Consider the following 27,762-nt stretch of genomic DNA (forward strand, 5'->3'; position numbering starts at 1 on the left):
TCGACTCGATTATTATTCCATATAATCACAAAAGGAAGCTGTATACTTCAAGTGTTTCCATGGCACATATGTGCCTCCATTTAACTCAATAGTTGTGAATTAATCAAGAAATCCAAAGCCTAACATCATTGTATTTGAATATCTAGTTTCAGCTGTAGCTACATCTGTCACGACAGTCACACAAAAAGGTCTGAGACGAGTAAGATTACATGAACACATTTTTATTGCAATAGCTCTATCGAAAGCAAAAAACTTTTGATAAATATAAACACTATGCCGATGCTCAAATCGCGTTCGAGTACCCCTCGTGCCCCCCTTTCCCTCCACGAGGAAACAAAAGGGAGAAGGAAAGACAGGAAAAACAAAAAGAAAACAAAATGGGATGGGGCATCTGCTGAGGTGCCAATCAAAACATAAAAAAAGCAACAACTTTGCTTATTTACACAAGGAGGATTTCCATTTCCAACACAGATTCCTTCTCCCCCCGTTACATGGGACGTACGCCGCTGAAAAGTAATGCACATACGAAGGATACACACCTCCTCTCTCTTTCCTGTAAAGCTAATAAACAACAGCATTCCACTCGGGAAAACAAGAACACAAGCAGCAGGGAAGAGCGGGACTTGCTTCTTCTTCTTGGCTTCCACCAAACCCCCTTTCCAAGAATCAAAAGCATTCAGAGGTGGTTGGGAAAGGAACAAAAAAGGCGGGGCAACGATAATCATCTTGATCCTCGTGTTTCCCTCCCACTTGTAACTGTACTACACAGCAGCAAATAAACTGATTTATAGTTACAAAAAATAAACATTAGGCAGGTTGGTTTTATACAAATAACTGCAAAATGCCTACGCAATTAAAAAAAAACCCAAAAAAAAACACTCATTGTTCTGTTTTCCAAAAAAATACGATTTCTTTTTCACTTTCTGTAAACTAGAATACGAAAGAAATCAAAAGATTTGAGAAAAATCAAACTAAAGTTTGCATAATAATAATAATAATAATGTTAATAATGCATTACATTATGTCATATCTGCAAGGATATCTCCGCATTTTCGTATCCATTTAAAAACATCGACATTTGAGGTTGTGTTGTTGCCAAAAAATAAACAGAACCTTTCTGTATATTGGGAGATATAAGAGAAATTTTAATAAGGGGGTAAAGAAGTTCAACATGAAGGCAATCCAACATGGACATTTCTGAATAAATTAAGAGGGATTAATCCAAAAATCCCCACAAAACTCTAACACCAACAGTTTTTTTTCCTTTTTTTTCCCCACCATAGCACTAAAACCCAAACGCAATACGTCGCTTTAACATAGTAAGTACACAAAAAAACATTTTTGCAAACATAAAAAAAAAAGAAAAGAAGAAAAACCATCTCGTTTGTCTCTGGCTGACAGATGCGATGTCAAGATGAAATCTTTGTTCGATCAAGGAGGGACGAATGAAAAAGACCTCCAGTTGTTCGATAATATAAACATAAGACACCTCACAGGCTTAAAAACAGCACTTATGGAGGTTACTCTCCAGATTCCAAATCCCCTTTACCTCCACATACATGGAAAAAAATGTATCTGTTACCCCCTCACATTACAAATGTACCTCTTAAAAACCTGTTTCCTTCTTGGTTTTTGTCAACACTGGAACTTAAAAGGAGGAGATAGATTGGTGGAGAGAATGAGACTATTGGGATCAGGTTTAGCCACTTATTTTGTTATGACAAAATATGGTACCTCTTCCTAAACTGAATTCCTTCTAGCTCTGTTCTGAAAATTAAAAACAAAAAAAAAGGGGGGGAAAGAAAGATATGGGCTACTAAAATAATTAAATACAAATCAGGGGACAACAATAAGCATCTCTAAAAGAGAGAAGCACGACCAGAAATGGTAAACCCTGATGTAGTGAGAATGTGTGTGAGGAGGCAGCAAGGCGGTGTCCAGTGTGTCCCGCCTGCTGCACCAGGGCCTGCAGCTCGGGTTACTGGAACCGTCCTTTGACGTCACGCCCAGCCTCTGACGAACATCCATGTGTAAAAATCCTGACTGGCCGAAATCAAGAGCCTGTGAGAAAGAGTCGCCCTCGTCATTCAGTTGTGTTTTACGCCTGTGCATCCAGCTGAAAGCGCCTGTGCCCGCCATTCAAAGTGAGCCACACTTACATGAACATCAACGTCAAATGACGTCTATCTATTTCAGTCTAAAGCGTCCTTTTCACAGAAAACTGAGCTAAACCACCAAGCAGCAGAGGGGGGAAATAACACAGGAGCCTCCTGATACACATTTATTCATCCCTAATTTACAGAATAAAGTACCTCAAACCACATCTGATCTTCTTTTTTTTTCAGGGTAACGTCAGATTTTATTATTTCTCTAATGCCTGTAGTTGTTTTCACACTGATACTCTATATAAAAATTTTTTTTATGGTTCTTAAAACTGATCAAGCGTTAAGTGAGGACCCAGCTAAACTACGCTTCACTTTTATTTTAAACAAATTTCAAAGCAATGCTAGGCTAAAAGGATATCCCACAATAATTGAGACTCATGTTTTGAGTCATTTGTGCAGAAATTTCATTTTTTGTTTGCCGGAAACCGAGTCAGGACCAAGCAAGAGACCCATAAACTGCTGAACTGTTGTAGTTCCTAGCCCAGAAGGCCACAGCGGGCATGTGCAAAGTGGAACCCTATCCTGTCGTTTGTAATCATCTCCAGATATTTAGTCCACAAGCAGGTTTTCAAAAGTCTCCTCTTTGAAAAGCTTTATTAAAAAAAACTGTTTTTGTCACCAAAACAGCAAACATTAGGGTATTTTCAGCTTTGCAAAAAAAAAAAAAAACAGGGTTAGTGTTTCAAAGCCCTGGAAGATTTGGGTCTGAATATTAATCTCAATATTAAAAACATGTCTCTTCTGACTGGAAGTAATATTAACACTTCGGAATCCAGACTGGAATCTGCGAGCTAAAGATTAGGGTGATGGCAAGGAGGCCTTCCAAGCTTGGAACTTATCACCATATATAAATTGTCACAAGCAAAAACCTAGTGTAGCAATTGTAGGAAATGAAGCAAAATAAAAAAGCAAATTAGATTTTTTTTATGAAACCAAGTTTTTCTTACTTTCAAAAACAAACTTTTAGCTTGAATAAAAATTATAAATCTCAATCTGCCAGGTGTATGAATAATTTTGGCTCAGCTGTATATAAGTGGTAATTAGCCACATAACAAACTTAGAGATTATATTTGCAAACAAAAACTAATACCAAGTATATTTCAGAATGTGACTGAACACAATTCCTGTGTACTATTTAGCAGCACACCTGCACTTAATGTAACTGGTGTAGTAAAAATTGATAATGGGAAAGCTCATCTTTGACCAGTACGTGTGTTTGTGACGGTCTGACATCATATTCTGATTTATTGACAGAAAGACTGCTGAATATTGAAATACGTTTTATCTTCATGTCAATAAATGTCAGATAACATTTTTAAAAGGGATAGTTAAGGTTGAAGTAATTGTCTGTTAAGTTACAACCAGTTAGCAGGTTAACTGCAGTAGATAACTCTTTTAGAGTAAAATATAAGATGAATTGGCCCTGGTAAAGACAAGTACAGGAGGGGCTCAGACCAAAGCAGATTTCAATCCTCTGAAAACAACTCCAATATTAAAAATATTGCAGCGGTTTATGTGAATGCCGTTTTCTAGCAGATTAGATTGTTTTTACGTTTGCACTGGGTGGTTAGTTAGCAGAGGTCATTGATTATTTATGCACAAATGGAGACCGGAGGTGGTGTGCCAAACATGTGTCAAACATGATGATGGCTCAGAAGGGTAACAATATAGTGTTTATAGAAACCACCAGAGTGGATCAAAGTGTTTTTAAGACAGCAGAAATTATCTGTCGCACTCAAACTAGCTGTTAGCATCAGCCTTCAAGACCAACTTATCTGGTATGCACTAAATACTGCGCTGTCCCTTTAAGTCCGCACCAACCATCCCTAGTTTACTGCTGAGACATGAAACTTGCACTAGAAATGTAGTTACAGAACGTTTAGGTGTGCTTCATAAAGAGTAATATTGGACTTTATGGTGAAAGTACTGATCAAATTCTGGGTTGCGATGCTGTTCGATGGCACACGTTTAAACATTTTAAAAATAGAAGACCTAATTTTGCCCAAGCAACATTGCCAGGTGGTCTCAAATGTCTTAAATATGACAAAGATTTCTGAAAATTGGCCGGTAGCTTGGGGGTTTTCCTGCAATATTTTCCCACTCTGCTGCGTACCTTCAGTCTAGGAAGCAAAGCATGAAATGTACCGGGACATCTGTACCTGCTGTAACGAAATAAATAATGTGCAGTCAGTAAAATAAATACTGTAACGCTGTATGTTTTCCTCACTGTAGTAACAAAGATACTGGCGCAGTATTGCAGCAGATTTGGGAGCCGTGTTGTACCTGGGAACGAGGATGCTCTCTGTGTGTGAAGCTAAATTTGACGCAGTCACAAGCTTTGTACCAAACAAATGAGTTGAAGTAATGTTAAAAAATATATCTCTATAACGGTTTCCTACAAAAAAAAAATCTAAATTAAATAATCTTGAGGATGGATAATGCATCGGGTACAAAAATTAGTGGAAAATGATGAAAAAATATTTCAAGTTTCCATGTTTGTACCATAATGCCTTTGCTGTTAACTCTAAATTTCCCTTTTTTATAGAATACCTCAGAAAGAGAGAGAGAAAAAAGGAAAGCTACCTGTGCTTGTGCCAGCTGAAGTTCACTGACCGCTGCCTGCAGAATAATAGTGTTGAACTAAAAGGGGAATGATTAACAGGACAGGATATGCATAAAAACAAAAACATCAAAAAAGAACAACCCGCAAGCGTTGTTTGTCATGTCGTCTGCAACCAGATGACAGCAGCTTCTCAGTGTGACTGAAGGTCGAAGGTCACTGTTGGAGGAGGGGAGAGAGGGGCCAAATTTAAAGGCAGAGTCAAGTGCCCCCAAGACTGGAGATGATGAGGAGCAGGAGGAAGAGGAGGAGGCACACGGTGGACCTCTGTCGCTCAGTCTGTGAAAACAGGGAAAAAAGGAAAGGTTGTTTGTTAGGAACCAACATGTATAATGAAACAATTGTCATGTGTCATTCTGGTATGCATGCATTTCACTCAGATTTTATGACAGACCAGCACAAAGTAGTGCAGAATTTGGAAGTGGAAGGAAAATGATGTTTAGCTTTCCTTTACTTTACAAACAAAAAACTGAAAAATGTGGCGCACAACTTTAACACTGACTAGCTTCCCCGTCCCTGCAGAGGAAACGCATCCCCTCAGCATGATGCTGCCATCTCCTGATTTTACTGCTGGGATGGAAAGTTCAGGGTGATGCGCAGTATTAGTTTTCTGCCACACATACTGTTCGCCGTGTCCCCCACATGGTTTGTGGCAAACTACATGAGACTTTTTCAGCATAAATTAAGAGGTATTAATCTGAAAATCCCCACGAAGGTCTAACACTAATAGCTTCTTTCTTTTTTTGTCCCACCATAGCATTTGAACACGTTAGCCTAGAAAGTCCACTTAAAACAATGTGCAGAAAAAAAATAATATTCGGTGAAAGGAATCTGCAAGTTCAAGTTTTACGTCAGGAAAACTCGGTACCAAAAACCTCCTGATGCATTTTATTTAATAGAGGATTTAATAGGTTGTGTAATCTTAATACATAAACCTGGATTTAGCATTACTGCAGATTAATGAGCTAATTACTCAATAATTGTATTAATAAGAAAACGGGTTAATAAAAACAAGAAGCACTCCTAAAAGTGTTGCTCACTGAGTCCAATCTAACAGAAAACCAGAATGTGGCGGCGTTACTGAAAGCGAAGTTGGACAGGCACCATTCGTTTTTTCTGACATTTTGAAGCACATCAAAGAGGGTATAACTATGAGAAAAAAAGCTTCAATTACAGTAAAATAGAGAGTTCACTGACAGACTAACAGAAGTTTGCTAAATAAGTGTAGGTGGGAGACTTTGGATTCTGTTTGCTGCCAGCACACACACACACACACACACACACACACACACACACACACACACACACACACACACACACACGTCAAGAACATAACAGTTTGTTTCCTGCCCTGCTATCAAGGCCGAGCCCCGGTTGTCAGGTCAGCTGCAGCGGTCGGCCTGGAGGCCCTGAATGACCTGCGCCATGGCCGCCGTCCAGCTGTGCTATTCCACTGAGAGCAGCGCTTTGTCTGACAACAATGTGAGCACCGCGACACAATGCAGAAGCTTTGACAGGGGGGCACTAGTGGAATGCTGTTCCTCTGTTTGTCAGCCACGAGGATGGACAGGAGGGCCATGGTCCAGAAGAGGAGGAGTGAGTGGCGCAAACTATGAACAACAAGGTTTAATCAAAGCTTAAAAGGTACTGGTAAGAAAACACATCTGGGACTGGACAACAGTAGAGACAGAGATCCAGAGGACTGGTCAACTGACGACCTCAGACAGATTCTGAAAATGTTTCCGCGTACAGCTGTAACACCAGAAAAACAACCATGCAGAATATGACCGGTTAATATTTGAACCTGCAAGGCTTTAGCAACAGAATGCTAACTACTGATGTGAATCATGTACATGCGTCCGAGCAGCAGTAAGCAGCAAAGTTATTTTTATGCTTTTTTGTGGGTTTAAGGGCCAGTTCGGATTTTTTGAAGTGAGGTTCTGTTAAGTCTTTATTGGTAATAGTTCCTGTTGTAGAATAAAGACGTCAAATGACCGTGAGTTTGTTGAAAAATTAAGTACATCCTTGGAGTGGTCGAAGCTAACAAGCTATCAAGGCATATGGTGCGTCATTAAAACTGTTCGTGAGTCTTTCGAGACTATTTTCAAACATCTACGAGATCTGCAGAGCTTGGATGTACTGGTAAGCCTCAGCTAACCTGGTGGATTGATACAGCCGGCAGGCTCAACCAAGGTAACTTCACCTAGAAACGCAGATGCCGTTTGACTCAACAAACCAGCAAGTAGCAACAATTTGTCGTGAAAACGTCATCGGATAATATCTGCCAACTTTTCCCACTGATGTAGACATTTTAGTTTGGATTGTTTTAAATTGCCTGAATCTGACTAGCTGTTAAGCTTCCACCACTCCCAATCATTTATTTACTTTCCAACAAGCTCACCATGATATGGTTTTAAAAATCCAAACTAACCTTTAATTGTTATATGGGCCCATTGGTACTGCTGTAACCAGAACGAGTCCTACTGAACAGCTACAGGGGTTGGACAATGAAAGTGAAACACCTGGTTTTAGACCACAATAATTTATTAGTATGGTGTAGGGCCTCCTTTTGCGGCCAATACACCGTCAATTCGTCTTGGGAATGACATATACAAGTCCTGCAGAGTGGTCAGAGGGATTTTAAGCCATTCTTCTTGCAGGATAGCGGCCAGGTCACTACGTGATACTGGTGGAGGAAAACGTTTCCTGACTCACTCCTCCAAAACACCCCAAAGTGGCTCAATAATATTTAGATCTGGTGACTGTGCAGGCCATGGGAGATGTTCAACTTTCAAACCAATCTTTCACCAGTCTTGCTGTGTGTATTGATGCATTGTCATCCTGATACACGGCACCGCCTTCAGGATACAATGTTTGAACCATTGGATGCACATGGTCCTCAAGAATGGTTCGGTAGTCCTTGGCAGTGACGCGCCCATCTAGCACAAGTATTGGGCCAAGGGAATGCCATGATATGGCAGCCCAAACCATCACTGATCCACCCCCATGCTTCACTCTGGGCATGCAACAGTCTGGGTGGTACGCTTCTTTGGGGCTTCTCCATACCGTAACTCTCCCGGATGTGGAGAAAACAGTAAAGGTGGACTCATCAGAGAACAATACATGTTTCACATTGTCCACAGCCCAAGATTTGCGCTCCTTACACCATTGAAACCGACGATTGGCATTGGCATGAGTGACCAAAGCAAAACCAAGAGCAAAACTGTGCTCTTACCCTGCTAATTGAACCTTCACACTCTGCTCTTACTGGTGCAATGTACAATCAATGAAGACTGGCTACCAGGCTGGTCCAATTTAGTCATGAAACCTCCCACACTAAAATGACAGGTGTTGCAGTTTCATTGTCCAACCCCTGTACATTTTAATGCTGAAAATGTTTTATGGTTTTGATTTCTCCTCTTATATGTCCTGCTTTTACTCATAAAATATTAACTATCAAAACCGTTCAAGACAGAATGTTGTGATAATTGTTTGGTCGATATCGCCCAGCTCTAGTCTGTACACTCTATGGTGGACCGGTCTCTTTGTGCTACACTAATTGTAGTCCCCCTCCTGAACAGAAGGCGTCGCTATAGAGCAACTAATACAGCTTGACAAGAGTGTTTTTACAGGGAGAACACCCACCATAAACACACATTTGTTTACAGCTAGCAATAGGTTCCCTTGCAGAGGTTTTATTGATGGTTTTTAAAAACTATATCGTCTTGTTCAGGGTACTTAAAAAATAAAAACAATATATTTTGTGTGTGACTAGATTGAACTGAATTAAGGAGAATGGTCAACACTGATTGCTGCCTGTTTGAGTCACCTAATTTGAACAACACAGTAATTAGAGTTTAAACTATAACTGCAACAAAAGCATCTGACATAATGCTATATCAGTCTAACTTCAAAAAGTTTTAATCGCATTAATTGCGACTGTGAAAAAGCAAGGGAGAGCAAGGCTTTCTGCAGGTAACAGGAAGGTTTGGCATATTACAGAAAAGGTTCTCTGTTAAATGTGTTTGAGCTTTCGATCTCTGTCATGGGAAAACTTTGGACTCTTTAGCCTCAGATCCCTTTTTTAATGCTAGTCATGCTAAGATATGACGCTAAAGACAGTTTAAAATGTGAACTGTAATCATTATTCCTTGGTGCTAAAATGTTAATAAAAACCCTGTTCTACAGTGACTCCTCTCCAACACACAACCTGTGTGACATCTCATCTGCTCCTAATAAATAATTAATAAGACAAAGATCGGGAATTGGCCACTTAATTCTGACTGCACCTCTTTAAATTAGAAACTAAAATCTGTGCTTCTATAGTATTTTATTCCAAATAAGTACAACAGATCTATGCAGTTAGTTGTTTAGTAATATTTCCCCTGGTTATTTTTCCATTGTTTCATATTTTATAACAGAACAGAACAAGAATATGAATGTGAACTATAAAATAGAAAATGTTCAGCTTTCTGTGGGCTGCAGGGTTTTTTAGTAGAGGCCCACAGGCTATTTGGACAACCAGTGATGGAAGAGTGTACTTACTCACTAACCTGTTGTCTGTTTTCTTAACATTCAGAATCTTTATATATTTACATAGCAAATAACAAGCTTTAGCTAAACAGTGCTTAATTATAGTTGTGACAATAAAACAAAGTTGACTCTGAACGTGGGTGTGTGTGAGGCAGCCAGAGAGAGGCTGAGAGAACGTCTGAGGTCTCTGGGTTTTCTTTGCAGTCCAGACATGGACTTTGATCATAACAGAGCTTTCAGGACAGAGGCCAGGCCGACCTAAGTTGACCTCGCTCAAATGTGCATACACTCCCAAACATGCCACAGAATTGGGTTGTAAAAACACTGTTCACCAAACACCTGCATTAACCATGGGCTGCTGGTGCTGTTGCAACACATGCAGGTGGCTCAGCTCTCCCTCTTTCTGTCTCAGCCCCTCTGCACTCGCTGACCCCACCGCCTCTCGCCTGTTTGTTCCTAAAAATCCATTCACTCAGATTGGACAGACAAAAGGCATCATGGGAGTAAGCCTCGAGCCAGGGTAATGTGTTTAGCTGACATGGGTTGGCGCGGCAGCTGAAGTGATGGTCTTTCAAGAGGAGAACAGGGACGAGGGAGTTGATCTGCCATGTTCAAGTAAAATAAATAATAAAAAAAAATGAAGAAAATACTTTTTATAAAATGTAAAAAAACAAATGCGCCCTCCTATGAGAGATTAGGATATCACATATCACACCAAGTCATTAGAATGCCTTTATTCAGCATTTGGAAGGTTTTCCCTGTTTAACTTCACATATTTATTTTGGTGTGCCCATGATGCATTAAGATTAGAGCGAACAACATGGTAGAACCCCAAAAGCTGTGTGAGGTCTTCAGAAAGAAGACTGTAGCAGTTTGGTCTGTTGAGGTAATAAAAAAATGTGAATACAGCCAGTCCACTCTAAGTAAAATACCGTATTTTCCACACTATAGGGCGCACTTAAAAACCTTTAATTTTTTCAAAAAATGACAGTGCGCCTTGTAATCCGGAGCGCCTTATATATGGATCAATTGGTTAATTGGTTGATCTATACTGGTTGTACACGGCGCTCTGTCAAAATGTTTCAGTACGACTGGTAAACTACAAAGCCGCACCGCTTGCAGCATTACGGCTACCGTAGTCAGGGGCGTCGCCGAAGTAATAGCGGTAAACACCTGTACTGTGCTTACTCCTAGTCCAACACCACTTGTGTGTGTATAACGTTTGAATGTACTAACGTTTAATTTAGTGCATCAAACTGTTTCTTTTACGTGTTTACTGAATCAGGGAAAAGTTCCCTTTCACGTTTTAACTAATGTTTGATTTCAACTTCAACTTCATAGACTCCAATGCATTCCTAACGTGCGGTTGGCTCTATTCAATAGAATTCTATGTAGAGGAGACCTTACCATGAGAGTGAATGGAGTTATTAGAACGCTGGTTTATAGTGTATTAATAAAGTTTGACTGACTTATCTGACTGTTTTGTTGACATTCTCTTTAGCTCCATCTAGTGGATGCATAACGCAACCCCAGTCAAACGTTTGACTGCAGTAGCTTCTATTCTATGCGCCTTATAATCCGGTGCGCCCTATATATGAAAAAAGTTCTAAAATAGGCCATTCATTGAAGGTGCGCCTTATAGTGCGGAAAATACGGTAGTCTAAAACTGAATTATTTGGGACATCTGAACAGAGGACCCGTTTGACAAAAACCAAATACAGCATTACTAGTAAAGCACCTACAGTAATACCAACTGAAATGTATGGAGCTAGAAGTGTCATGGTTTGGGGATGCTCTGCTGCAGCAGGACCTAGCTAGCTCACCGAAGAATCCACCATGAACTACCCAGAGTTTCTGAGGATGTTTAAGAAAAATGTGAGACCATATGTGAAAAAATGAAAGAAATTTGAAGCAGAACTGAACCCTGTAACTTGACATGGTACCAAAACCAATAAATCCTCTGAAGACCTTTTAAGGATTACACAATGAAAATTCCTGGGCCCAGTCAAAGCCCAGATCTGGGTCTCGTTGAGATGATGTGGGGTGACTTGAAAGAAGCCGTACATGCGAGAAACATCTCATTGGTGAAAGTGAGGAGTAGGGACAACTTTCCTCAGACCGATGTCGGACTCTAGGAGACGGATGAGTTATCATTATTGGTAAGACTGCCTATCAAAGGTAGGCTTTCCTAACTTTCTCCTTAGATAGAGAACACATTTTTGTTGAGATCTTTTGCTTAGTGGGAAAAAACTATTTGGGGTGTTGACCTGTAATTAAATTGCTTTCTTTTCCCAAAAATAAAACCAACAAAGCTCTGTTTCTGATCTGGAATCAGCAGGTGATCTCAGTTTGTAAGAGGCAAAGCCTTTAAAACAAGGCCTATAAATGCAGCGTGTAAAAACGGTGGTGACTTCACCTTTTTGCTCGTCATAACACATACTTTCTAACTTCTCAGTTTTTTGCATTTTATGTTCTTTTGCTTTTATGGTGGAAAACTACTCCGGTGACTCATTATACAAAAAGCCATCCAGTAAATCTAACATCTGCGGTAGTTTATAAGAAGAATCCTCTAATCTGTTAATAAACATCCAAACATGTCTTTAAAACAAGGTGTCGTTGCTTATTAGACATGAGAGTCACATTTAACTGCAGAAATTTATTTTAAGTGAATATTTGAAACTCAGAAGCAAGGCATGCGAGGTTCCTGCAGGGAAGGCACTAAAAACAGGATTTTAATGATTAGTCAGTAAGCAATAGCCTGCAAAATAATGCACCAGTAACACAAAGTATTAGTGTCGAGTCAAGTCAAGTTTGTTTATATAGCGCTTTTCAGCAACAAGGCACTCAAGGTGCTGTAAAGTGTCAGTAAAGTATCCACTGTATTTACCCCACTAATCATTCTCATACTTCAACGTTTAAGCTGCTAATTTTTAACCCGTCAAACTGAGGAAGTTCAGAGTTCGCCAAAGGCAGAAAATGACAGCAAACAACAAAATCCACGAGGTAAAACCTCCTAAATACACATTAGCACACATGCTCAGGGTTTGTTTAAGAAAGCTCTCACCCGTCACATTACCATAAGTCCAAAGGCAGTCTGGTGAAATTCTGCTTTGTCATTGCAGCGGGTTTAAAAGGAAAATGAGTTTCAGTAACTTCCAGAAAGGCTTTAGTGATAAAAAAAAAAACCCAAAACAAAAACACATTTGAGGAGACTAATGAAATCTAATCTCAGACTAACCACAGACTCATGGAGGCAGCCTATCATGTAGCCCAGAGTTTAGATCTATTTACAATGATACAGAAAAGAGAAAGTACACCCCTATACATCTCAGGCTGTAATGAAAATGACTTGGGTCTAAAGACGTTCTAACGTGATTGAAATCTTATTTCAAGGGAACCAAAATAGTCAAAATGGAAAAGATTTGTGTAGAAAAGCTGAGTTCATGCTTCAATGGGATTAACTTAACTTAAGCAGGACCCCAGTATAAAAGCAAGGGTTTTGGCAGTGTGCTGGTTTTCGAGCCGAACTGTATAAAACTAAACCAACATGGAAAGACATCAGGAAAGATCCTAGAGAAGGAGCCGTTTCTGCACATTAATCAAATCTATTTCCAAACCATTTGAAATCAGTCACTGTACAGCAAGAACGATGGAAAACTTAAACCAGCTGCTAATCTTCTCGCTGCCAGCAAACTCACTGCAAGGTCAGAGCGTGCAGGACTCATAGGAATCTCAGACTCTGAAGGTCCCATTAACCAAGTTAAAGTCCTTGACAGTACAGTGAGAATAATACAGAACAAGTGGGACACGTGGAAGTGTTATCCACAGAAAACATCTCCTCCCTAAACAGTATTTAGCAGCACACAAACTTTGCAAACTCACATCATAATAGACACCATGTCTCTGAGACAACGTTCTTACAGACAAGTTACATCAAACTGAAGATGTCTGGTCATACTGCACAGAATAATATTTGGCAAAAAATATATAAAATGCAGCTGTGTGATGTTTGGAAAAACACCTCATACCAAGTATGAAGCAAAGTGGTGGAGAGGTGATGATGTGGGCTTGTGTTGCAGCCACAGGACCTGGGCCTCTTACAGTTACTGGGTTGGCCACAAACTCCTGTATATACCAAAGGATTAAGGGGTCAGATGATAGACTACCGGTCTGGCTGAATCTACAGGAAAACGACCGGAAACACATCAGCAAATCTACAACAGAATGGCTTTCCAGTTAAAGTCCAGACCTCAACCCTAAACTGAAACGCTGTGATGGGAGCTGTGCACGAACCAAGTAAAAGATAGGCTGTACAGTTTCGATGCAAAAGCGATAATATGACTTATTAAATCCTAAAACAAAAAGTTAAATATTTCTCGCACACTGTAACAAGTAGCAATAATGCCTTACATTACCAGAAACTGGAAAAAACAACATTTAGTATTTTGGCATGGGAATCAGTTGCTGATACTTGTTTGGCTGTGGTGAAAAGCTTACTAGATCCCCTGAGGCAAAAACTCTTCACAAAGAACCGCTCACGGCTGACATTTAAAACTATGAGAAACAACATTAAATTCTCTAATACTCCAGGAATTTGGCAACCAATGGGAATCCGGCTAGACCCAACACGCCCAAAAGTTTAAAGATCAAATCCCTTTTTAACCAAATACACCCCCACATTGTCTGGTCTCTACATTCCCATGCTCCTTCGTGGAACACCCATTAAACAGGTATAAAAATAATAAAAATTCGCAATTTGGACAGCTTCAGAAAGCCGCAAAAACTTTCCTGACAGTCAGATTGATAGCTTAAAACCAATATTGCTTTGTGTGCAAAACTCGTGGTTAATAACTCTAACATCTGTCCGCTAACATGTCAGGCTATTTAGGAGGTAGAGAAACTGCTGCGTGCAACACACACACACACTGTTTAAAGTGTACAAGATGGGGGGGGTCCTGTTACGAGCAGCACATGCTTCAGACGGGCCCATAAATTTATGTCACTCTCAAAATAGAGATGTAAATATAGAGGGGCCTTGCCATAGAGGTGGGAATGAGGATGGAAAAGGGCAGCCTTGTACCATCTTCTGGCACATCTTACTGCCCAGCTGGCTTCCCTGCGCGATAAGCCTCCCCCACGCCCTTTACCACCTCACAGGCATTCGTCCTGGGTCGTGAAGGGAGGATAAGTGGGTCGGAGTAGGTCCCTCCTGAGAAGATCACCGACACCTCATCCCTTTAACCTTTTGTCATCTCACTGGACGGGGGGTCTCTGACTGTACTCTAAGGGCTGTGCAGTAATAACTAGAATTACTTCTAATGTCTCCTAAACATCCACCACTGCATCCATCGTTGCGCAATGGAGGGTTTCTGAGGGCTTTATTTACAACCAAACAGAAATCAACTCAACTACCTGAAATTCACTAACGTTTGCCAATACAGTGTCTCTATCCAGCTGTTTAAAGGCAGTCCTACAGGGTTGGTGTGCTCTCTGTCCCCGTCAAAAACAATGTCCAGTACTATCAAAACATGGGCTTCCCTCCATCTTCAATAATCTTAATAATAGCACACCTGTTCTTTTTATTTTGGCCCAAATTTGTGAACTAATCCCATTTGAATTTCATTAGTTACTCAAGCCTACAACTGGATTTTGAAATGTACCACCCTGATAACAAGTTCCCCGGCCCGTTTGTCCGATTAATGTCTACATCAACAAAGTAGCAAAAAAACGTAGTATGCTCATTAGATTTCTTATATATGGGATTATTCTCTCTTTTCCTTGTCAGTTCCCCCTCACTGGTGGATGTTTCCCTCCTGTGACAAACTCCCTCTATCGATCTGGACACATTGTTGTAGTTAAAGATTGGCAGTGATTATTAATTATTTTTACCAGCACTGATCAGTGAAAATTAAGGAATATAAATATCTCTGGTTAGCAAAATAAGCAGCAGCACACGCCTCCATACCCAAAGCCTCGTTTCCATTAAAGGACTTTTCATCTGCTGGGTGAGTAAACGTTTATCCGGCCCGAGTCTTCAACCTAAACCTGTTGACATGGTCAAGTACAAGCCAAAAAACAAAAAAACATCTAAGGAACTATCCAAAATAATTTCTTGAGACTAGACCGCTGCCAACACCTGTCTTTGGTTAATGTAAAAGATAAAATCAAATGCAAATATGTTTCCTTTTGTTTACAATAAACTTCTGTTCATTGCACACCGCTACATATAAACTTGTAAACAATGACATCAACACTTTGCCACCTTCAGCATGACAAAAAGAAATGCCTTTACACAAAAAAGTATTCAGAATGCTGTGAATGTCAAATACGATGAGAATGAACTGGAAACGAACTAAAATCTGTCTCATTTTAGGCATCAAATGAGCCCAAGCTTAGAGTATGTCAGAAACTACTAAACTGGGGATTTTCACGGAAAAAACCATCTCAGATTAACAGAGAATGATGTGAAAAGGAAAACCATCCAGTGGCAGTAAAAAAAAAAAAAAAAAGCCTCAATGTAAGAACAAAGAACAGACTGATCTGAGCTGCAACTTTCAGATGGTAGAGTCCGATATTGGCATAAGAATCATAGGAACCTGACCCATCTTGCCTCATAGCAATAGTCCAGGCTGCTGGTTGTAGGGACATTTTCTTGGCACACTTTGGCCTCCTTAACAGCAACTGAGCATAATTTAAAAGACCCCCGTCTCCTTCAGTACTATTACTTACAATGTCCTTTATGATTAGTGTTTCTAAAATTTACCCATCTGCTCTCTGATGCAAACGTTATTCAAATCTGCATCCATGTCATTACTATAGTAAAATTTATCAGGCAAAGCAAACGTATGTTTACTCACTTACCGCTTCTAATTATAGACTTTTTACGCTTATAGCTCACACCTTTCTAAACCTCAACTTCAATAAAGACATAAAATTTGTGCTTTCTTTAATACATTCCAAACAACATTTCCAACATTCAGCCAGAAAGCTTCTGCCAGCTGGGTAGAAAAACAGCATTCACCTCGCTCCCCTCACTCCCAGGCTCCTCTGGGTTAAGAATCCAGGTGTGCCTCAAAGAGTTCAGCTCTTCTTCTTGAGAAGAAGCAGCAGCGCATTCCTGAATGATGATGATGCGTTTCCTCTCGGCACCGTTGTGTGTCTTAACACGCCGCCGCTGCAATTACAGCGTCGCATCAAAGGCTGCCTGCCTTGACTCAGTGCAAACAAACGCACATCGACCTGGATGCAGGGAACAGGCTGTACACACACCGACACACACACAAGACTCTCTATGCTTCATGAGCAGGAACTGAACAAACTACATTCACTAACAAGCAGAGATAAACAAACTGGTCTGAACTTACAAAAAATAAATCTAAATCTCACAAACATTTAAGCACACAGTAAACAAAGACAAGCAAACTGTCTGGAAATGTATTCATATTCCTTGAACTTGTACACATTTTGCCACAACACAACTACAATCTAACTAATAACTTATTAATCTGACACACACAGCTGACATCTGAAGAGACAAGTACAAAGCTGAACCTTTTACCCTTTATACAAAACTAACACTGTACAACACCCTGAACTCACCATCCCCACCATGCAACACGGCGGTGGCAGCATCATTCTCTAGGGTTGCTTTTCAGCATGGACAGGGTGAAGACGAATGGAGGGCCAACCAGGAACAAGCCCTTAAGAGTCTGCAAAAGACTTGAGTCTGGGGTGGAGGTTCATCTTCAAGGAAGCCAACAACCCTAAGCATACAGCCAGAGCTAGATTGTATTAAGTTAAGTCAACACATTTCCATTAGTTTAAAATAGGCCAGTCTAAAAACAGCTAAAAACCGACGTCCACAGATGCTCTTCATCCAATCCGACAGAAGAAAACGACAATAATTTCAGTCCCTATTCGTGCAAAGCTGGTAGAGCTTTCTGCAGCAGCGCTGTGACATGACAAAACAAGCCTAAATACTACACTGCATATAGAGAACACAACAGGCAAATGTTCACCGTGTGTGGAGGCTTCACAGCAAGTTAGAAATGAAAAGCTCCACGGATGAGATTGTAATGACCAAAGTCGTCCAATCTGGAGCAGCAAAAATGACCGAGGCTGCAGACAGACGTGTTGACCATCAGGAGTCCGTGATTTACACATGACACACACAGCTTGTTTCTCCACCACATGTCATGGGGCATGCACTCAGTTACCTGTTCTGGTATGCAACATACACTCCTTGAATCAAATCCAAGAAAAGAAAGGACCTGCCCAGTTACACAGAAAAAAAAACACAAGACTTCGGCCATTTAAAGCTAATTACTGCATTTTTATTGAAGCAGACATGACTAAGGAAGTTCTAAATAACCGAGACAAAAAACCCAAACAGGAGCACTGTGTTTTTTTTTCACCTGAATGATAATCCAAACAGCCGACTGTCAACTCATGGATGTCTGTAGGCAGCGTATTTTCCAGGAATCCTTTTAAAACTAAAAGAAAAATGGTCTTTGTCAAAAAACCATTGCAATTCAGTAATGCTATATGAAACATATGTAGTGTAGAATATAGTGGCACAGCGCTGCCTCTCCTCCACATGTCGCTGCACATATTCCACATTTTATGTGGTATTATAAATGATACTGTGAAACCATTAGAAAATATAAAAAATTATTTGTAAAACATTTCAAGCGGCACAAATAAATATGCTTGACCAACTATTTCCGACAACCTATCAAAGACAATTAGAAGCAAAATATCCCCTTTTTATAACATAAAACTGCATCAGTGTGGAAAATGTTTGGTTTGAATCTTCTTCAAATTAAGGCCTTAAATATGTTAATATCAAAGATTAGCCCTCCAGCAGAGAGGAGAAACCAAGTCAGAGATCCTAAACACACAAACAATGTTGCAAACCAGAGATCGTCAATATATGTGGAAGAAAAGGGCACGACGAAACATTTTTAATATTTAGATGCAGGGGAAAAAAAAAACCTCACAGAATAACCTTCAATAAAATATATCGGGTTTACAATATTTAAACCCCATTTAAAACAAATAAATGAAATGTATTGCTTTTATTTGACACAAAAAAGGAAGAAATAAGCTCACTCCTGATTATTTTAGCTGTAATGAACACTCACTACATTTACCGCTGGTTAATATTTGTGCTGTTTGCGCGGGCTTCGAGCACAGTGTTTTTTTGAAACACCTTAAGTTGTCTTATGTTAGCGAGGAAAAAATGTCATTTCAACCAGCTGAGTGGCGGCTAACAGCAACAGGTGGGAGAGGGACGACACTACCTTAGTCTACATGCTCCACAGCACAATAAAACCCCTTATATAGACTTTAAACCACAGGAATAATTTTGCGGGTTTGAAACTGCACCTTTTTAAAACCGTATTACAATGTTATTCTGTTTATTTATATAGCTCAAATTCTGAATATCTCATCTCAAGGTACTTTACAGATCCACCTTCTATCCGATCTCCATTCGGCCCAAGCTCAGTTTACATCAACACATTTTATTCTAGTAATCTAATCATATAGCCACATTCAGACCTCAGTAATCCAAATTATAAGATGCACCAATTAATCAGCCAGAAATGGCGACTACTGTTAGTCAGCTCTGATTGGTGAAAAATCCGATTGTTTTGATATTCATTACATGCATCAAAACTAAGAACTTCCACCATTTTTAATCTATAAAAAACAACATCATTTACAAGCATGTTGTCTGATGAAGTTTGTTTCGAGTTATCCCTGTGACGCCATCTCCGATAAACAGAAGACAGTGAATGAATGGATTCATTTTTTGAGTTTAGTGAAAATCAGATAAAGCGCAGGGACATAAATAGGAATCATCTTCTCTAATTCCTTTGCTCTCTGACAGATTTAAAAATCTGAAAAATTTTCTTGAACAAAGAATCTACAGCAGATTTTTTTAACCGGACCAAACAACGGGGGGGCAGTATTTCGCTGATCAAAAAAACCCCAAAAAACAGGAAGAAGAGTCTGTCTCATCTGGGTTTCTGTTGCTACTTTGGTGTTCAAATGTAGGCATTCGTCTGCTTCCACGTAGTCCCACAAGACATTTTCAAACTCTTTCATCTTCGGATTTGCTCTCTTTGTTTTTTCTCTTCTACTGTTGATCTACCCAAATGGGCTGCTCTTAACATCCTCTCTTCCTGCTTCTGGCAGGCTGGCCTGGCTCACATTCACACCACAAGCGAACCGCTCCAGGGTTCTAAAAAACCCTGCCGAGACCCGCAGTTGTAACTGTGCCAGGGTATGGTTCTCTTGCCCGTTTCAGGGCCGGGATGGGTTCACAACGGCGCGAGCTGCTCCAGAAACCGGACCCTGGCACGGTACACAGCGTTCCAACAATTTGGCGTGAAAGCACAGTTAGCTTCAAAGAAAAAAATATCTGATTTTGTCAAGATCAGAATTTGCATAAAATTAACCTGATCAGTGCAGTTCCAAACAGAAATGTCAACATTTTAGTTGAAAACAATTTGATTAATTTTATTACCATCTAAGAATTCTGACAGAAAATAAGAATGGCGGATCTACAGCTGCAGTTATATTAAGCTTTCTGCTATTTATCACCTGTGATAAAGGCAAGTGTTTTAAAAAATGTCTCAAATGACAGGCTTAAAGCAGACAAAAGGCTTTAAACAGAAAACCAACGACACACACACACACAAACTCTGCATACATGCTGACACAAACAAAAACAACATGTGCACAGATGAGAACACACAGACGCCGCCAGCCAAGGCCTTTTTTAGGGCGACTCAATCCGCAGCTGACCCAAGATAAACCTCTGCTCATTCAGAAAACAAGCCGTCTACCAGTCTGTTGGCAGACGACGCAGAAAAACTGGGCCTAAAAGATGAACCAGACATTTGTGCCACTTCCTGAAACAGCGCCGCTCCAGACTAGACTTCAGTTCCCCAGACAGAAGCCTTCAAAGACAACAGCTGGCTGCTTCAAGTGCCATAAAAAGAAGATCTCTTGATTCAAAATAGAATATACACTTTGAAGAGCTGCAACTTGATGTAAAAGGGACTAAAAACAGCACACAGTTATTTTGGACCCACAACAATTATTTGAAGAAAAGTCTCACAAAAACAAAGCAACATACTTCAAATTGTGGCTAATACCTGTGAAAACTCTATATCTTTCCATTTAAAAAGAGAGAGAGGCTGAGACAAACTGGGCCCCAATCAGCAGTAATGGCAGCACTAGGTCAAACTCACCCTTGGTTGCTGTGGTGACTCCATCCGATTTGGTGAAGTCTATGCTGGCGTAGGCTCCGTTTTCTGGCAGAGGTACCAACCCAGGTGGCGCCACTGGTGCGCTCCTTCCGCTGCCGTTGCTACTGGCTCCCGGCGCCATCGATCCCGCATTGCTCCCGTCTTCCCTCAGCTCCAAGGCAATGTAGTTGAGGCCATTCTGGTAGCCAACAGACACGTCCCTGCACATTCTATTGGTGGCAGCCCCTGAGGAGACAGATGCTGGGATGTTCCCAGAGATTGTGTCCATTTCTGCGTTTCTCGCCTGGGCATGGTGAGCTGGTGAATCTCCTACGCCCTCGACAGACATCCACACGCTGTCAAAAGATGCTGAGCTGGCCCATCTGGAGGTCTGTCCCTCCGTTTGGTGGGATCCGTTGCTGTTTGGGGCCATGGGGTTAGACAGAGAGGGATGGGTGGCTGAGGATGAAGGAGTTGAATTGGAGGAGGAGCTGGACGAGAATGTCTCCGAGCTGTGTCTTCTCCTGCCTTGGGGGTCTGCTCGCACCACCTTCGGCTCCGGCTGCTGGGCTGAAGTAGAATGAGGAGGAGAAACGGATGAGGAGGAAGTGGAGGGGGGTTGACCAAAGCGTCCCTCTATGACGCAGAGATGCTGCAGCATTACTGTGGGGCTTTGAGTCCTCTCACCTCTATTGAGGTTAAACGACATGTCCGTGTAATCATCTCCTACTGTCCTCCAGTGACCCCCTGAACCGGTGACCGCTGAGCTGTTTACCAGAGGTCGAATGTAGCTGGGGAGGTTCCAAGGAGCGACGAGGCTAGGCCTGGGCGACTGGTTTTTACCCCGACACTCAGCAGCATCATGCTGTTCTGCCCCGACCTCAACACTCATGTAGTCTTGGGACTGAGGGGGTGAACACCGATCATCACTGGATAACAGAGAAGACGCTTCGTCTTGAGCGGAGAGTGGATAGGGAGGGGGCTGCTGTTGGTGAGGGAAGTGTTCTCCAAATTCAATATTTATATACTCTCCAGGACTTGAGGGCCCTTCACGTGAGACGCCAATGGCTGGGACTGAGCTTGTAGCACATGTGGGCGCTGTGGAGGGCTCGCTGACCCGCAGCGGACCGTGGAAACTCCTCCTGCCTAAGGGAAGGCGGGTGGGCCTCACAACCCGTCGCTCAGCCATTGCTGCAGTTGTATGGTGAGCTCCATAGGGCGGAGGTGGGTGGGAGGGAGTGGAGGTGTTACTACCTCCTCCTATCCTTTTTTCTGGTACCGACACTGAGGCAGTTGCAAATGATGAATATATTGGCTGAGCAGGAGAACTCATAGGTACATATTCCCCATCCACTTTCTCATCCCTCTCTCTGTTGGGGGCCTTATAAGAGCGAGGGAGGGAGAAATACGGACTATAAGATTTGAGGGGACCCTCGGGTGTTCCTGGTGTGTAATATACACTGCTGTCTTCACTTGGGAGCTTGCGACCACTGCAGTAGGACATGTCCATATATTTTCCATTTTCAGGTTTCTCAGCTATGTTGTTGCTTCCTCCAACACCAGCAGCCCTGGAACTACTAGGGGAGGCCTGCAGAGGAGATGGAGAGTTGCCACAGCCTCCTGGGAGCATCATCATGTAGCCATGAGACTCCGTGGAAGATTGTGATTGGAGCTGTGGGTGGTGGTGGGCTGAACGTGTACCTAAAGCTGGGCTGTGGAACTGGGATGAATGGGAGATCTGATAGGAATAAGAGGAGGGTTGCATAGGCATGTAGTCAGGAGGAGTGTCCCGCGGCGACACGGCCACACCACACATCATGGGCATATAGCCGCTGTCTTCCTTGGCAGAAGAGGAGGAAGAGAGAGGGGGGCGTTCGGCTCTGACCTCCATCCTTGAGAGCGTGGAGGGCCGGCTCTGCTGGCTGTGCTCAGAGCAGGAACTGTAGTCAGAGCGGAGCGAGGAAGAGGAGGAGGATGGCCCGCCACGGAGCAGCCCACTCCCAAATGGTACCACTACATCTGACCCCTCATCCAGTGAGAGGTTAGTCTGGGTCATTTTCTGATAAGTGGCCACCCCAGAAGCTCCTGTTGCACCAGCAGTGGTCCTGGAGAAGGAGTGCGTCCTCCTCCTCAGTGATGAGGAAGAAAAGCGCTCATCCTCTGTTGTTGAGGTGCTCTCATCACGCGGTGTCTCACATCCACTGTTGTTTCCAGAACCCAAGCTGGTGCCAAAAACTTCCCGGTTCCAGCCCATGGCCATATAATCATTGAGACAGTTTTCCTCTCTAATTGGCGGGGTGTTGCCCAGAGAGTCGGGGGTGTTACTCCTCACCCGGAAGTACCGGAAATCGCCGGGGCTGGAGCCGTACTCATCGGAGGAGTTAAAGCCACCATCAGAAGGGGAGCCGCATATTGATGTACTTGAGGGGCGGGTGAGCGTATCAGAGACGGAGCCATGGCCGCTACTGGAGGAAACACTGACTGGACTGGTGGTTGAGGGGAAGTGGGAGACGGGAAGTGAGGCTGATCGGGCATGACAGGTGGATGGGATAGCTCTGACATAGCGGTTGCTGCTGGTGCTCGTGCCAGCGTTTCCTGTGGCAACACCGCTCCAGCTGCTGCCACTCCCACCACCATCCTGACGACCATGTGGAGCACGGACTGTGTTAAGGTGGACCAGGCTTCCTGTGGCAGAGCGGAACGGCCGATTCATCGTCCCCTCACCTTCACTGGACGTGCGGAAGCGATAGCCGCTCGCCCCAGAACTTTTACTAGAGGGTGGCGTGCCTACCACCGACTCCGTCCTTGACCGGCGTTGCAGCCCTGTCTGACTCGGAGGCAGGTTACCCAGATGCCGCCGCGTGGTGATGAATGACATGGGGTTGGAGCCTGAAGATTGGCTTTTGCTCCTTGGCCGGAATTCTGCAAAAGCTTTCAGGGCTTTCATTGTTTCTAGGATGGTCTCATGCATGTTCTGGGCCACGACTGAGTCATCCACCTGCATCCATATTTCCCCGGGCCCGATGGAGGAGGAGCGGCCCACCTCTATGAAGAAGAAGCTCTCAGAGTGTCCACAGCGCCTGATGTTCATCAGCTGGAGGTTAACGCAGGGGGTTTCAGAGTTCAATTTAACGAGGTGAATGGTTTTAGTGGACAGGCATAGCCGGTAAACACCTGTGAGGTTTTTAGTTTGACCCAGTCCTTTAGGTTTTACATTAACCTGCCAAACCTCTTTAAACACAGTCCCGGGGCTGACTGTACCATATCCATCATCTAAATCATCAGAGTCCAGGTGGCCCCTCTTCCCCTCGCTCATCAACTCACTGATGGCCACGTACCAGTCCTCCTGCTCCAGCTCGTTTTCAGCCACAATAGCGAAGTACTCGTCCTTAGTGTAGAGAGCAATGAGGTGTTTGTTTTTGGAGTCCGCTCTTTTGTTCACCGTGAAGCACTGGTAGAGGTAAATAACCCTCTTCGGAGGCGAAGCGGCCACCGCTCCTCCGCTCGCAGCGGCGGTCCGCAGACTGTTCCTGAATTTCTTCTCGCTGTCGTAGTACTCCAGACGACTCGGCCCCAGGTGGCTGGCAGCCCGGAGCACAAAAAAACGTTTGTGTCCGTGTTTCTGCTTCCTCAGATAGCCGCACTTTCGAATATCATCCACGACTTCCGAGCTGTTAGCGACGGTCACAGCGGCGTAGACTTGGCTGCTGCCGCCGCTAGCTGCAGGGTCCTCGGCTGTGTGTACCTGGCTGACAGAAGAGCAGGAGGAGGAGGCTTTTCTGCCCGGGGACTCGGTGGTGTTTTCCCCGGAAAGAGGCTGCTGTGGAGCCAGCTGGTAGTGATGGTGCTGCAGTTGATCCTTAGGGGAGTCGAGGCTGAGGTTTTGTTGGTGGTGAAGGTGACTGGTCGGCGGCAAATGTTGGTTAAAACGAGAGCCTCCACCTCCTCCTCCGCCGCCTATATTAATTAACGGGGAAGGGGGTTCCCCGACTGAGCAGTCTCCGTTTGTGTTGGCGGCCGCGGGATTTGCCCCCACGCTCCTCTGCTGAGTCTCCACCAACAACATAGCCGCTTTACCCCCCTGGTAATTCGTGAAGTTAGCCATCGCAATCAAAGGTCACTTTAGTAGCAGGCTAATCCGACTAGACTCAGACCCCATTCTTGTTTTTGGAGACGAAGCTCCCGGGTCCGGCTAGGCCAGCTAACGGGGACTCTTACAGCTCAGATATGCAAGCCTCACACACCGGCTTTGTTACTCCGCCTCAACAAAACAAGTCTCTCTGCCTCTTAGCGGCGACGAATACAGTCCACTGCGGGCCACGAAATAAAGCTTACCGCGTAGAACATGTCCACGTTCAGCCGTGCTTCTGTAACCGGGAGGATCCAGCTAGCTCGGTTAGCAATCCGTTCCCTTCTACTCCTGTACACATCTCTACGGGCCACAGCACAAACAACACATGACCCTCTGCGTCAGCCAGCAAGCGGGAGGAACAAAGAGTCACATACCGACTCTGATTGGCCCATCGCTTTGACTGACACGTTTTGACAGGCGTCTGGACCAATCGCTGCGAGAAATTAGCATTTTGCGTCAACTGAAGTTTATAAATAGGCGGTGACTTTGCAGGATCATCTTAAGACTGCTACAGGACAGCCTCCAAAGAGGGATCTCAGATCTGAAGAAACAGAATATTATTTCTGTCCCAGTACCACATAGGGTTCTAATGCACGTTTGGATTTATTTTAATAAGAAATGTTCTTGAAACAAACACCTGCAGCCTGTTTAAAATTGAATCACACTGTATTGAAGGAGCATACAATTAAATATAATACAAAATGCACACAGGTACAAGATACAGGAACAAGGATGCACACAACAATGGCATTAAAAATGCAAAACTAAGTATATAATAATATTTTTTGTGATGAGAAAACGGCAGAGATACATTTAAACAGTTTAAAATCATAGCAATTCTAAAATATGCAACATTTTTTGACCATAACAGAAACTAATGAAGATAAAACATGTAATTACATTTCTGTTTATGAATTTATTTATTTGCTGACCTCAGGTTTTCTGGAAAGCTGTTTTAGTTTTTACTCTAGGTACGAGCAGAAGCAGTGATACGATCAAGGTCATACTAGTAGATCATGAAACCATCAAAAATAATGTTCCTGCTGGCATCTGAGAATAAATCAAATACTTAATAGCTTTCAGGGTGTCAGTCAGTTTGGTTACAATAGCTCTAGCTCCATCCTAAAACACAAACTTTATTCATAAGTCCTAAAACTAATTTGACTTTGACAACCCATAAGCCTTTGATTGATATGTTTAATATTTCTGCTTTTTAAGTTTTTGCACACCATTTCTATTGTGTATATGTGTCACTGGCAAATTTCCTGCAGAAGGCAGGTGCTATAACCTCACTTCAGCTACATTTTCTCAGTAATATTACGTCTTCATGTAACCTCAGATTAGCTATTTATCACTAAATGCTTACTGAGAGAGCTGACATGTTTGAGGAAGCATACTCGAAGAGGAGTACTCCCTGCCCCACCCAGGGGAGGTATCAGTGTTCTTCCACACTGCGGAGAATGCCACGCTCAGCTTTCCTGGCTTCTGCCACGCATTTCATACAACCATTCACTTTAACCTTTTCCCTCAAGCACCTTCCAGGCTAATGAGTGGGATCATGTGTTGTGCAGGTGACCCTGGTGGGAATCATACCCCTAACTCCATGCAGGACCACCTGTCAAGCTCGGAATAATTTGTCCTTGTGCTTGACGAAGACCTAAAATGTCATTTATAGCTATTCTATGCGTAAAAGGACTATAAGGGAATATCCATTCTTTTTCAAATAATAAAAGGTAATGACAGCATGTCACTACTGCACTCGGGCCTCTGTACTAGTTCTGTTCCTTTTAAAGTACACGTATCTATTGAAATATCTTGTGGTGAACTTGCACAGAAAACTTCTTTGTGTAGACCAGACAAACAGCAGATTGAAGGGAACCTAGGTTTTACTACGTTCCTTCTTACAGTTGTGAGTTTAGAACAGGGATTGTGTGTTTGATGTTGGTGTTCAGAGTTTATATTTGTTGGTTCATATAGCATTGAGAAGTAAATAACTGATATTATTGTAAACAAATGAATAATTTGTCTGAATTCTTTAATTCCTATTAAATAAATTCCACCACACAGTAAAATAAGCACAAAGATGTAGGGATACATAATGGGTTGAAGAAAGTATAAATATAAAATATACTTCAACTAAGAATTATGAGACAACATCCAGGGGTGTAACAATAGGTATAATCATGAATTACATGCTTTTTATTCATACTTACGTTTATTTACCTATGATTTAATTAAGTAAAAAGAGGAACACAAACATATCAAAAGAGCAAAGATGCCAAGCAAAGTATGACTACGTTACTTTTACTGCAGGTAAAGCAGACATTTTCATCAATTAGAAACTGAACATTTAAATCAAACCTGATTCAAAGATCTAACCTTTATCAAAAGTGTATCTGTTTCTCAAGAGACCATAGCCTAGAATGTTTTTTAAGTGTCCTAGTGTAAAGCAGTTTTTGTCTGAGAAAGGGCAAATATAAGTGTTTGCGCTCAGAACATTTAAATTAGCCAGGACATCCAGGATTGTGCTTTCAGTGCTCATGGACCACAGATTGGACCACTGTTTTTTGTGTAAAATTAATTTTAGATTTATAATTATTCAGATGTTAGTACTTTCGAGTCATTTTTCTTATGTCAAGAAAGGTTTAAATAGATGTTTCCTGACACCTTTAGCCGAGCATTTAAAAAACAGTAAGCAGTAATCAGAGCTCTGCTTTTCTAAGCTTTTTCTTTCCTACTTGTAAGAAACTATAATGTATCTTCTACAGATATAACATTGTGTTCACATAGAGCTGGAGCTGCTACTCACTACTCCTAGTTATGTGCTACAACATATACTTTCTTTATCATGATTAATTAATAAAACTGTCCCATATGGCACCAAACTACATTAGACATTAGATACAGTAAGACAACTTTAGCTGGTAATAACTTGGATAAGGCAACATGCAATTACAGCTCAAAATGTTAGAATGTCATGAAAACGTCAGTTTCCCTTTGTCTTCAGAACGACTTCAGAAAGTGAAACTTATATATTATAAGTGAATTGCTGAA

At 42.1% G+C, this 27,762-nt stretch overlaps 1 protein-coding gene across 1 annotated transcript; it reads right to left on the minus strand.

The window, feature by feature from the left end:
- Window positions 1-200: 200 nt before the first annotated feature.
- On the minus strand, window positions 201-25,073 carry LOC124880406 (insulin receptor substrate 2-A). The gene is made up of 2 exons (XM_047385502.1): window positions 20,580-25,073; window positions 201-5,064 (listed from the first exon to the last, which is right to left on the minus strand). The coding sequence occupies exons 1-2, from the start codon at window positions 24,679-24,681 to the stop codon at window positions 5,060-5,062; spliced, it is 4,107 nt and encodes a 1,368-aa protein (XP_047241458.1). The 5' UTR covers window positions 24,682-25,073; the 3' UTR covers window positions 201-5,059.
- Window positions 25,074-27,762: the final 2,689 nt, after the last annotated feature.

This window comes from Girardinichthys multiradiatus, chromosome 14 (genome assembly GCF_021462225.1).
Source record: "Girardinichthys multiradiatus isolate DD_20200921_A chromosome 14, DD_fGirMul_XY1, whole genome shotgun sequence".
In the NCBI taxonomy this organism is placed as follows: Eukaryota; Metazoa; Chordata; class Actinopteri; order Cyprinodontiformes; family Goodeidae; genus Girardinichthys; species Girardinichthys multiradiatus.